Here is a 12,188-nt window from a genome sequence, read left to right as displayed (position 1 = left end):
CGAACACTGGAACTTGGTGCGAGGCGTCTAACATATCCGTATACACCAAGATGTATGTTCCTAGTTTCACGGCCGGGATATTTCAGCCCTAAGATTAGTGGTAGGCCCCAAATCCACCACGCTCACAAACACCATCCCTAAAGCTCGTCAACATCATTTTCCTTGACACTTCGTGGAGGAATATAAGTTTTCCTTGTCTGGGTTTCGAACCACCAATCTTACCGCAGTATACTGTATGTGTGCCTTAGCGAAGTTGATATTCCTAAGGTTGGTGGTGGCCCCAAACCCACTACGTCCACCACCACTATCCTTAAGGTTCCTTAACATCATTTTCCTTGACACCTCGCGCCAAGTTCCAGTGTTCATTTCAGATGCAGTAGGCAAGGAACTTGGCTCATCCATCCTCATCTCAACACTTTTTGAGACTGACGAACTTGGCTGCACTTTTTGCACCTCTCGTGTTCTGGTTCAGATTTCACTTCCTTTTGTAGTTCACCATGTCAATATCGTATATTGAGATTCTCAATTGTGGCATATTGTTGGATTTAAATTTAGAATTGTACATTTTTAAAGTAGTCATAATGTGTCACATGCAACATTAGTTCCCAAGGACTTTCCCCACCGGGAATTGAACCCATGACCCTGTACAAGAAAGGCACACATACTAGCCACTAGAACAGCGGGGGGGGGGGGGATTTATTCTATTCAATATCTGTCAGAGAGTTATGTCCAAACTAGATTCTAATTCATTTACCCAAGCTGCAAAATCACGATCGCTAACATCTCATTTTTCATTACCTGAATACGAAGAGTATCAACAGGGCCCCAAAACCCTTGATGCTGAATCCTCGATGCTACATCACTAGACATGGTTAGTGTTTCAATATATTTAGTTGTTCTCTACCTTTCCACATTGCGAAATTACGGTGTTCATTACATAGCGGGCATGTTGAGCAGTTTCATACTGCCTGGGGTTTTCCTTCCAATGATATACACCTTTCAAATAGCTTGTAATCTTAATTATATTTGCCACCAACATATCCTAACTGTATATAAAACTATATGAACTGACATAAATTAAAGGGGCGCTTTCCGTTGTTGTGGAAAGTTAAAATGATGAAGGGGGATGAAGAATTTCCCCATGTTATTTAAATTGGTCTTTTTTCGGACCTATAATCTCATGTTTTAGGAACTTGGAATAAAAACTTGAAATTCGATATGCTTGTACATTTTTGTTAGTATTACCTAAGTAAATCAGTAAAAATAAAAAAGTTCCAACTTTAGAGTGGTTTTATGGGGAACTGAAAAATCTTTCCCATGTTATTTATATAGGACACCTTTTACACCCCAAAATTATAGGGCACTTCCTGTAGGGCAACAATGATTAAACTTGACATGATTGTAGCTTTTCGGGACTAACCGACAGAAAAATTGCGAAAAGTGAATTTTTTTAATTTTTAGGGAGTCTAAAGGGGGAGATGAAGAAATTCCCCATGTTATTTAAATGGGCCTTTTTTGGACTTATAATTTCATATTGTAGGTACTTGAAATTGGAATACAAACGTAAAATTCGGTATGCTTGAACGTTTTCGTTAGCATTACCTAAGTAAATCAGTAAAAATAAAAAATTCCAAATTTAGAGTGGTTTTATGGGAAAGAGAAAAACATTTTTCATGTTATTTATATGGGACGTCTTCAACACCCCAAAATGTTTAGGCACTTCCGGCAGGATTAGAATGATGAAATTTGGCACGATTGTAGCCTCCTGGGACGAACCTACAGGAAAATTGCCAAAAGTGAATATTTTTAATTTTTAAGGAGTCTAAAGGGAGATGAAGAAATCTCCATGTTATTTAAATAGGCATTTTTCTGGGATACAAAATCTTATCTTCTAGATAGTTGAAATAGAAAAAGAAACTTGAAATTCGGTAGAATTGTGAGCGTAAGAGATGTGAGGAAGTAGGCGGAGCAAAGGCGGGGTTGTGGGTGCGAACCCCCAGCTGGGAAATTCAGGAAATATGAAGAGCAAATGTACGAATTTCACTGTTAATGAAAAGGCTTATACGTAAGAGATTTGCACACTTTTCACAGACAGAGACACGAAGCATCAAGAACATTTTTACATAACGACTGTGGTAACCATAATACAACTCATGGTAACAATATATTTACGAACTCGGTTACATTTTGTTGCAAGTCTCATATAAATTCGAACAATTGGATTTCTCATTTCTTTGAAAACTTCATTAATCCTAAATATCCCCACCTCTTCATTCTCTTACTTATCAAATTAATTTCAATATCTATTTAATACCAATGACTGCAATAAAGAAAAAATATTCAGCGAAAAAATAAAAAAAATAAAAAAATAAAAATATTGGCTTTCCTTGTCTGGGTTTCCAACCACGAAATTTATGGCAGCATGTACGTGTCTTAGCCCACGTTATTAAAAGTTAACTGATTCACAGAACGTGCCTCATTAACTTGCCCAACTACTTATTACTAGCTTTCACTTATTTTACTCGCACACTGAGAAAAGTGTATGTGACGTACGTAAAAGCGTGCGTTACATGTAAATGCTATAGTTTTTGGACTGTACGTACACTAAAGGTATAACTGAAAAAGTATATTTTTTAAACATACTTTCCGTATAAGTGTTCCGAATAAACGTACTTTTCGCATGAACGAAAGAACTGTATGTAGGCGGTCAGGAACTCACATACAAATGGACGTATTAACTTATAGCTACGTACGTAATGTACGGAAGATTGTGATGTCAGACGTCCTGCAACGACATTGTGTAACATCTAAGGGAGAAAAAGGGCGGTACGTATGTAGCATATGGATAACGTATGTTAAGTATTGATTTCTGTAGTAAATATAAGGATCCCGTATATTTGTACAATATACCGCTGTCCGGATAACGTATTTTTCGCAGTGGCCTTAGCTAGTTTTTCTATTCATCTAGAACGACAGGGACACGAACACAGAAACATCGAGGAGAGTTAAGATTCCAAAGGCTCTTCCACCGGGAATCGAACCCGGGACCCCATACACCAAATGCGCACGTTATAGCCAATAGACCAGCGAGGAGGTCACCCACTCGGACAACTGATAACTATCACTATGCACATGATGTGTTGAATAACGGAATTGTTCCCGATTTCTGATTGTAAGGATAGTTTTGTTTTTTTATGCCAATTAAAAATTTTCCATAGTAAATTTCTCAAATTTCATTTTCAAGCCGTTATAGTGTACCTTTATGAAGAGTTTCGCATCTTTATCTCATTAAGAAGTACCTAATGGCTATGGACAGTTTTTCGCCCATAAAAAGTCCCCATAGTACATTCCTTAATTTGGAACCTTTTACTTACACAAGTCATTACGTAAGATAGGTTCCATTATGTAGAGTTACAAATCTCTATCTCATTTGGAAGCACCTAATCAATGATGAGTGAGTAAATGAACCGATCTCTGTTTACGTAAGGACAGTTTTTCGCCCATAAAAAATTCCATAGCACATTCCTCAGATTTCGGACTTTTTCCATGCTCAAGTCATTATAAGGTACCTTTGTGCAGATTTTCACGTCTCTGTCTCATTGGGAAGTACCTGATGGCTAAGGACATTTTTTCGCCTATAAGAAATTTCCCATAGCACATTCCTCACATTTCGGACTTTTTCCATACTCATAAGTAAAGGGTCCAAATGGATGAATCGAGTTGTGGAATGAGACATAGTGCGCCTGATAGATGATGTGAAAATATGTGTATGTGCAAGGTTATAGCGGCTGAGCGCCATAAGAAGCGGAGGGGGTGGGGGTCAAAGTTGGTGTGAGAAGAGCTTTGCTATATTTTAGAAATATATCAAATAAACTTTTGAATCCTAAAAATAGTGAAAGATAGTCAATACAATATAAGAGGTTGTCAGGGTTCGATTACCGTGTGTCCCTGTTCGGGATAAGCTATATATAAGAGTAGTGGCTTCAAAAGCTTAAAATATACGTATCAAATATGTGTTTTGTGTGAGTTAATTGATATACAAGTGCCGTAAAAGTGTGCATGCTATATAATAATACTTTGCGTTAGAGGATAAGTATTGTGCATGTATTTTATTTATTATGTTTGCAGTTTCAGCAGTGCAACACTTTGGTATTGTTTTTCGTGGAATACATGGGAAAAAATATATATATCGCACCCGACGTTCCCCGAACGCTGACCGTATACTGGGTAGCCACGAATGGAACGATCAGCTGATCCAGCTGAGGTGGACGCAGGGAGTAATCACGAACACATATATCAAAAGTCCATGGTTCGAATCCTGAGTTTCACCAGTTTAGTTCTTAGTTGGTTAATGTTTACTTGTGGGTTAGTATTTCTTAGTCCAAAAGTCTGTTTTCTTTCATGAATCAGTATAAGGACGTTCAGGGATCAAACCTGATACAATTAAATCTGTTTACTCAAACGGTAGCCCTCAGGAAACGAACCCAAACACCTTCTTATATATGGCTTATCCCGAACAGGGACACACGGTAATTGAACCCTGACACCCTCTTATAACAAACGGTAGTAGTTTCACATATTTACAAAAGAAAAATGGGTAGAGTAGCCTCCGCCGCCTCACGAACTTCCGCCGCCATGTTGAAATCCGTCATTTTGAAATCTGTGATATTTTTTGAAATGGAAAGATAATCATGTGATATATCGATTAGGGTCAGTATGTTCTCAAAAAGTTAGTTATGAACCTTAGTGATCGTTATCTGTACTTATTTGGAAGATCTAGGATTATCTTTATAGTTACGAAAATTGAAGAGACTGATACTTGTTTGTTGAAAGTTTAGATTATCACTGAAATAAATGTAAGTTAAACATATTTACGAGCCAAGAAAGCTAACAGTGAAATGTGATATTCAAGTTGTATATTAGTGCATTATTATTTATGACATTACTTCCTGTTTGCTTTATATAGTGCCGAAGAGAACTGTTCCGATCTGGATGAACCGTTTTCCTTTTTTTGTGCTTTTGGTCGAAAACATTGTGGTTTATATAGTTACCTTTTGTTAAATCACATACTTACAAATATAGATTATAACACTACAAAATCTGATAGATTGGAATGTAATTTATACGTACTATACTTAGACCACTATTTTTTTACTATTTGCTACATTTTTCACTCAACTTTCTCTGTCCACCTTCGTAAGCAATAGCAAATTGGGACGAGCGTAGCATGTGATATCTGGATGAAAAGTGGACTACTGCAGTCGAATGTGCTTTCAAGATAATCCTAACTTTCAACATACGAAAGTATCAGTCTGCTAGATTTTAGTAAATAATTATTAAGATGATCCCAAATCTTCCTAATAAGTACAGGTAACGTAACGACAAGTAAAGTTCAGAATTGACTTTTTGAGTACATGCTGACCCGAATTGAAATATAACATGACTACCTTTCCATTTCAAAAACAAAATATCACAGGTTTCAAAATGGTGGATTTTAAAATGGCGGCGGAGGTTCGTGATCTACTCTACCCATTCCTCCTTTGCCAATATGTGAAACTATCACCGTTTGCATTGTCTATCTTTCACTATTTTTACGATTCAACAGTTTATTTAATGTATTTCTATAACATAGTATAGCTCTTGCAGAGTTTCAGAGTTCTTTATGCAGAGTTTCACGTCTTATCTCATTGGAAAGTACCAAATCAATGTGATTAGTGAGTGAGTGAACCGATTTCTGCTTGACTAAGGACAGTTTTCACCCATAAAAAATTTTCCATAGCACTTCCTTAAATTTCGGAAATTTTCCATACTCAAGTCATTATAAGGTAACTTTATGCAGAGATTCATGCATCTATCTCATTGGGAAGTGCCTAATCAATGCTATGAGTGAGTCAGTCAGCGAGTGAACCGATTACTGCCTGGCTAAGGACAATTTTCACCCATAAAAGATTTCCTTTAGCACATTACTTAAATTTCAGACCTTTTCCATACACAAGTCATTATAAGATACCAATATACAAACTGTTATGTCAATATTTCATTAACAAGTACTTAACCAATGTGACGAGTGAGTGAATGAACCGATCTCTGCTTGGCTGAAAACAGTTTTTCTCCCATTAAAAAATCTCAAAGCACATTCCTCACATTTCGGACTTTTTTTTTACACTCAAGTCATTATAACAGGTACCTTTATGCAGAGTTTCACGTCTCTATCTCATCGGAAACTAGCAAATCAATGTGGTGAGTGAATGAATGAACCGATTTCTGCTTTCCAAAGACAGTTTTTGCTCATAAAAAAAAATCCCATAGCACATTCCTCACATTTCGGACTTTTTCCATACTCAAGTCATTATAGGGTACCTTTATGCAAAGTTTCACGTTTCTCTCTCATTGGGAAATACCTAATCAGTTTGATGAGTGAGAGAATGAACCGATTTCTGGTTGGCTAAGGAAAGTTTTTCGTCCATAAAAAATTTCCATAGCACATTCCTCACATTTCGGACTTTTTCCATGCTCAAGTCATTATAAGATACCTTTGTGCAGTGTCACGTCTCTGTCTCATTGAGAAGTACCTAATGAATGTGATAAGTGAGTGAGTGAAACATTTTTTTTTTTTTTTCCTGGCTAAGGACAGTTTTTCTCCCATAAAAATTTCCCATAGCACATTCCTCAGATTTCGGACTTTTCCCACACTCAAGTCATTATAGGGTACCTTTATACAAAGTTTCACGTGTCTATCTCATTGGGAAGTACCTAATCAATTTGATGAATGAGTCAATGAGCCTGAAAACTGCATATTTTAAGGGTCCAGTACTCGAGTAGAATGTGAGATTTGGCATATGAGTACATCTCTTAGATGTCTCCTTAAATTCTATATCTCATGTTTCTACCCTTAATAGAATCGTTTATACAGAGCCTCGAAATCGGCGATTTTACTCAAAACTCTTGTTTGTGTATAATATGCTTACGGCAGTGCAGGCCGGTTTTCACTTTCTTTGTGGAACTTGGCTGCCATGCACTGCCGTGCATGTTGATATATATCCTAATCCTATGCTAACTGTATATAAAACTACATGAGCTGATATAAATTATTGATCACTTCCTGTACGGCAACAATGATTAAATTTGGCATGATTGTAGCTTTCCGGAATTAGTCCACAGGAAAAATTGCCAAGAGTGAATATTTTTTTAATTTTTAGGGAGCCTAAAGAGGGGATGAAGAATTTCCCTATGTTATTTAAAAGGGCCCTTTTTTTTGACCTAAAACCTCATGTTTTAGGCACTTAGAGTTGGAATAAAAACTTGAAATTTGGTATGCTTGTACGCTTTCGTTAGCATTACCTAGGTGGATCATCAGAAATTAAAAAAAAAAAAAAAAAAAAAAAAAAAAAAAATCAACCGTAGAGTGGTTTTATGGGGAACTGAAAAATCTTTCGCATGTTATTTATATGGGAGTCTTCTACACCCCAAAATGTTTAGGCACTTCCGGCAGGATTAGAATGATGGAATTTGGCATGATCGTAGCCTTTCAGGACTAACCCACAAGAAAATTGCCAAAAGTTAATATTTTTTTACTTTTTTAGAGGTCTAAAAGGGGATGAAGAAATCCCCATGCTATTTAAATAGGCGTTTTTTTGAAATACAAAATCTTATCTTTTAGATAGTTAAAATAGGAAAAGAAACGATAGAATTGGGGATTCAAGATGTGCGAGGCCGTAATCCGAACTAAAACAGTGTATGGGGGCGAAGTCCTCGGATGGGCAGATTCAGGAAATATGAACAGCAATTACACGGAATTCACTGTTGATGAAAAAGGCCGATAGATAAGAAATGTGAGACCGTAGGCCGAGCACACTCGGGGCCTGGGGGCGGAGCTCCCAGCTAGCCAAACGCTAGTATATATATATATATACAGTTGTACTTTATTTCCATTAATGTTTCTTTATTTTTTCTTTCTTTTTTAGTCTCTTTTCAATGTATGACATACATCTATCGTCATGTTTTATTATTATTCAGATATGTACGTAGTGGATTGTACTGTCCCATAATGTGAGCATTAGCTCCTTGGGGCCAATGGAAAGTGAATAAATAAATAAATAAATAACGTATTTTTGGAAAAAATATTTCTCTCTATGTTTTACTTAAATTCCTGTTTTCATTAATTGGGTGCAGTGTAGTATAACTTCTTTACGATTTTATTTTAAAATACAGATTTCCAAAGACGACTTCATCTGCGTGGACGAAAATAGTTTAGTGAGAGTAAAATGCTTTAACGTTGGTAACTATTAAGGTACCTACATATACTGATTCTCTTTTTTCTAAGCGATATCAGCATTATCTCGCCAACAATTTTGTCGCCTAAAACAAGATAAAAGTATCGAATTGTATGCAGGCGAGCAAAGGATATTGTATGCTTTATTATTATATGTATCGTCAACGTGTAAGGGAATATTGTGGGAAAAAAAAACTTAAGATTACGTTGTCTTTTAGGTGAAGAGTTCCCAGATATAGCAAAGTCATTAGTTCCAATTTGTCGCAAGTTTGCTGTGGAAGGCACACCTAAGCAAGCCAAGCTCTCCATACGTTGTCTTCACGTAAACAAAATTGACAACAACGATACAGTGTTTCCAGAAATATTACAGGTAAGATCTTCATTAATTCAGACTTTAATTCATTGCTTCATTGAAAAATCTATGCCTCTCGCGCATGAAATATCTAAAATTTGATATTTATTTTTTTTAAATGTGCGCTATTTTAGAAAACACTCTACCACTAATTAGATCAGAAAATGTGATGTTGGAACTTTTTGTTTGAGTATCCTGGGGATATAGGCAACAATTTTAGTACTTTCGGTACATGGCTGGAAAAGCTAAAATGCTTCATTTTTTGATTGGAATATGGCAGTTTCTGTGCCCATAGTTTATGTCAAAATAATATAACATTTGAGCCGAAGAGCCACTTCAAAATCCGTTTAGAACACCAACATGGCGGCCATTCAAGATGGCCGCCATGAGAAACCGTATTGCCTTTTTTAAGTAGCTATTGCTTCAACACTACTCATCCGAATTTAATGATAGTACCGCATTCTCTTAACAATAAAACAGTCTTTCAACTGCATAATGGTGCAAGTCCGTATAACGTATAAGAAAAGGGGAATTATGGGGAAATCGGGAAATTTCTCAGGAAAAAATACCTTGCTTGAAGTTTGGAGACCCCTAGAGCGATCCCAGGTGAGAGTAATCACATTTTACCCTGAAAAAATACGTTTGATTATTGGTAGTTTTTTTTTTTTTTTTTTTTCAATTATGAGTTTGATATCTTAAATATAGTGACATGTGAAAAATTTTCCCAATCCTATTTAAAATTAGAAAATATGTATCAATAGGGGACATTACGATCTAAAATTCCTTGAGCGAGTACAATCTGTCCAAATTTTATTATTCGTACGCCGTTCCCTTCAGAATGATGTAATCTTTCAAATGCAATATTGTTTATGTTTCGATAAAGTACGTGAAAGGGAAATTTTGGGGGAATCGCGAAATTCATTTTTTAGACGTTTAGATCCTCTTAGAGCGGCCCCAGGTGAAAGTACGCAACCCTAACTTACCACAAAAATACGCCGAAGTATTGTTAATGCTTCCTGCAAACACCATTTCGATATCTTATTTAGTGACGTGAAAAAAATATTTCCCAATGTAGTTTGCTAGTAAAACATATAAAATAGGGAAAATTAGGATATAAGATTTCTGGACAGAGTTCTAACCATCCAGATTTTGTGTTAGTACGTCATTCTCTTTAGAATGATGGAATGTTTCAAATACAATATTTATAGTACTCACCTTTGGCGTGGGAGATCCGGGTTCGATTCCCTGCGGGAGATCATGTGGTTCGGATTCCACGTTAATCAGTAGGTCCAAGTCTCATATAACCTTGCTGCTGAGAGGGACATTAAACTCAAAATCAATTAAATGCAATATTGTTTATGACCCCATGACGTACGAAGAAAGGGAAGTTTATACCCCCAAATTTATTGAGTGGTAAATCTTTTGGGGTTATTCAGGGCATTTAAGAAGTTCACTAAATTCTTTTGCATTTTGTCTACTAATTGTCTGGTTTAGATTCTTTTATAATTCGAAAGCTCTTATTAAGAGGAAACATTTTTTGTACGTATACATTTCTCTCTCAACCTTACGGAAGATGTCAGTCTTTTTTTTTTTTTTTTTTTTTTATCTTTTCAGTTTTAGCTTTCTGTTGTGTTTCTTTCGAAAATGGAGTCTGTTAGAAGAAAATAAAATTGTAATACGGTTTATTTGTTCTTTTCTTGTTTATTGATTTCTTCATGTATACTTTTATCATGTATATCCTTTATTATCTTTTGTGCAAAACATAACAAAGTAATATCACTTTTATTTTCCTTAAAACTGACAACTCTGTTTTAGATGACTTGACTTACTAGTTTCTAGTCGGGTTACTAGTTTCTAGCGCTCATCTTAGGTTCAGATAAGACAGTTTTAAAACTGAGAGTGACTTCATGCTATCTACGGTTAGCAACTATGAATTTCGAGTCTCCTCCTGGGCTTACAGGTTGGACCAAATGTTGCCTGTACCAGAACTCTAGTTTTGAATACTTGATTTGCCCTGCCATAAACCCTATTAAGTCACTTGTTGGTACTGGCTACAGGACGCTTGCAGAAAATTTAAAGGAATTTCTTAATATAGGTGCTCTGCCCAATGGTTTTGATTTATATATGTTAAATGAGGGAGAAGGAATAGAAGGAAAATTTCGAAAAAATAAATTATGTGGCATAAAATACGTGAAATGAACTTCGATAGAACAAAATAGGGCAAAGAAACGCAAACGTTCATCATTGTCAAATACGTTATCTGACAGTAAGTATACGAACATAAGTTTATTTATATTCTTTATCTCGTCAGCTCTCAAGTGACTTATGTGGTACATTTGCAAGCGATTATATCGTGAAAGTATAGCGTTTTGTGTTTTCCCATATCCACAAAGGAAACAAAATAAAAAAAAAAATAATAAATAAAATAAAATAAAAAATAAAAATAAAATAAAAGCAAACGTTTGAAGAGTTCACGCTTTTGTTAAGTTTCGTCCGTGTAGATTGATTTCTCTTATATTGTTTCATTCACTGGAGCAGAATATTGTGTTTATTATTCGTCATGACATCACAAACATTCATTATCAAAGGACATGGTGAATCAATAATAGAGCGTTCACCTCTTGTGTGTGGGATCCCTGGTTCGAACCCACGTCATATGAGTTTGTGGTGAACAACATCGTGTCCGTGCGTTTTCTTGCGATTCTGACGTTTCCTCCCACATGAACATTCCACTGATTCTGTTATAATCATTCACTCTCAAACGATTCTGAGAAAACAACTAGAAAATTTTGAGTTTATCTTATTGCTAACTTTACAAAGTAAAATTCTGGAAAACATCAGTATAACATCGAAACTGCTTCAAAGTGGAAATGCTTATCTTGAAACAGCTCACATTCTTTTGGAACGAGCGTATGCCAATCTAACATATTTACGAGAAAACTTTCCAGAATTTATGAATGAAGCTCGTGAAATTGCAAAGACTTGGAATATAGAGTGTAACATGAAACAAAACTCTGTACGAAAAGTAAAAACATTTTAAGACGAAATTTCTTCTGACTTTACTGTTACGGATCCATTAAAGATATTCAAAATATCCGTTTTCAACGTTGTGCTTGATATCGTCTTAAAAACAGATTCAGTAGTCTGAATGTCATACTTGAACATTTCTCATTTTTTTTACCCAAGTGCTTGAAAGAACTGACTCGTGATCAGATTACAGAGAAAACTTGAGCTTTCACTGACAAGTATAAGGACGACATTTCGGGAAATCTCTTAGATCAAGTATTAACATTCCGTTGCTTATTTTCGCCGGAAATATCTACCAAGAAAACAATTTGAGAAGTATTACTACTTTGTTAATTGAAGAAAACAGTTGTTTACTAAGTAGTTTGCTGGACTTGAGTAGTACCATACAGCTGAAACTCACACTTCCTGTCATAACTGCTGCAGCAGAGAGAAGTTTTTCAAAATTAAAAATTATCAAGAATTATTTACGGAGCACCATGACAAATGGTAGATTGCGTGCACTTGCCATTTTGAACATTGAATATGAAGTGGAAAAAA

At 35.7% G+C, this 12,188-nt stretch overlaps 1 protein-coding gene across 7 annotated transcripts in view; it reads left to right on the top strand.

The window, feature by feature from the left end:
* The window catches only part of LOC145674318 (sister chromatid cohesion protein PDS5 homolog B-B-like), a 271,993-nt gene that overhangs the window by 135,272 nt on the left and 124,533 nt on the right, over positions 1–12,188 (top strand). For all 7 annotated transcript variants that reach the window (XM_081744213.1, XM_081744214.1, XM_081744217.1 and 4 more), the window contains one exon: positions 8,491–8,642. In XM_081744213.1, coding sequence (XP_081600339.1) covers positions 8,491–8,642 — 152 coding nt within the window. The remainder of the gene's footprint in view (positions 1–8,490; positions 8,643–12,188) is intronic.

Source organism: Thermobia domestica, chromosome 17 (genome assembly GCF_964235325.1).
Source record: "Thermobia domestica chromosome 17, izTheDome1.hap1.1, whole genome shotgun sequence".
Classification (NCBI taxonomy): Eukaryota; Metazoa; Arthropoda; class Insecta; order Zygentoma; family Lepismatidae; genus Thermobia; species Thermobia domestica.
The sequence above is the reverse complement of the archived record's forward strand: the minus strand, read 5'-3'. Positions and strand labels throughout refer to the sequence as shown.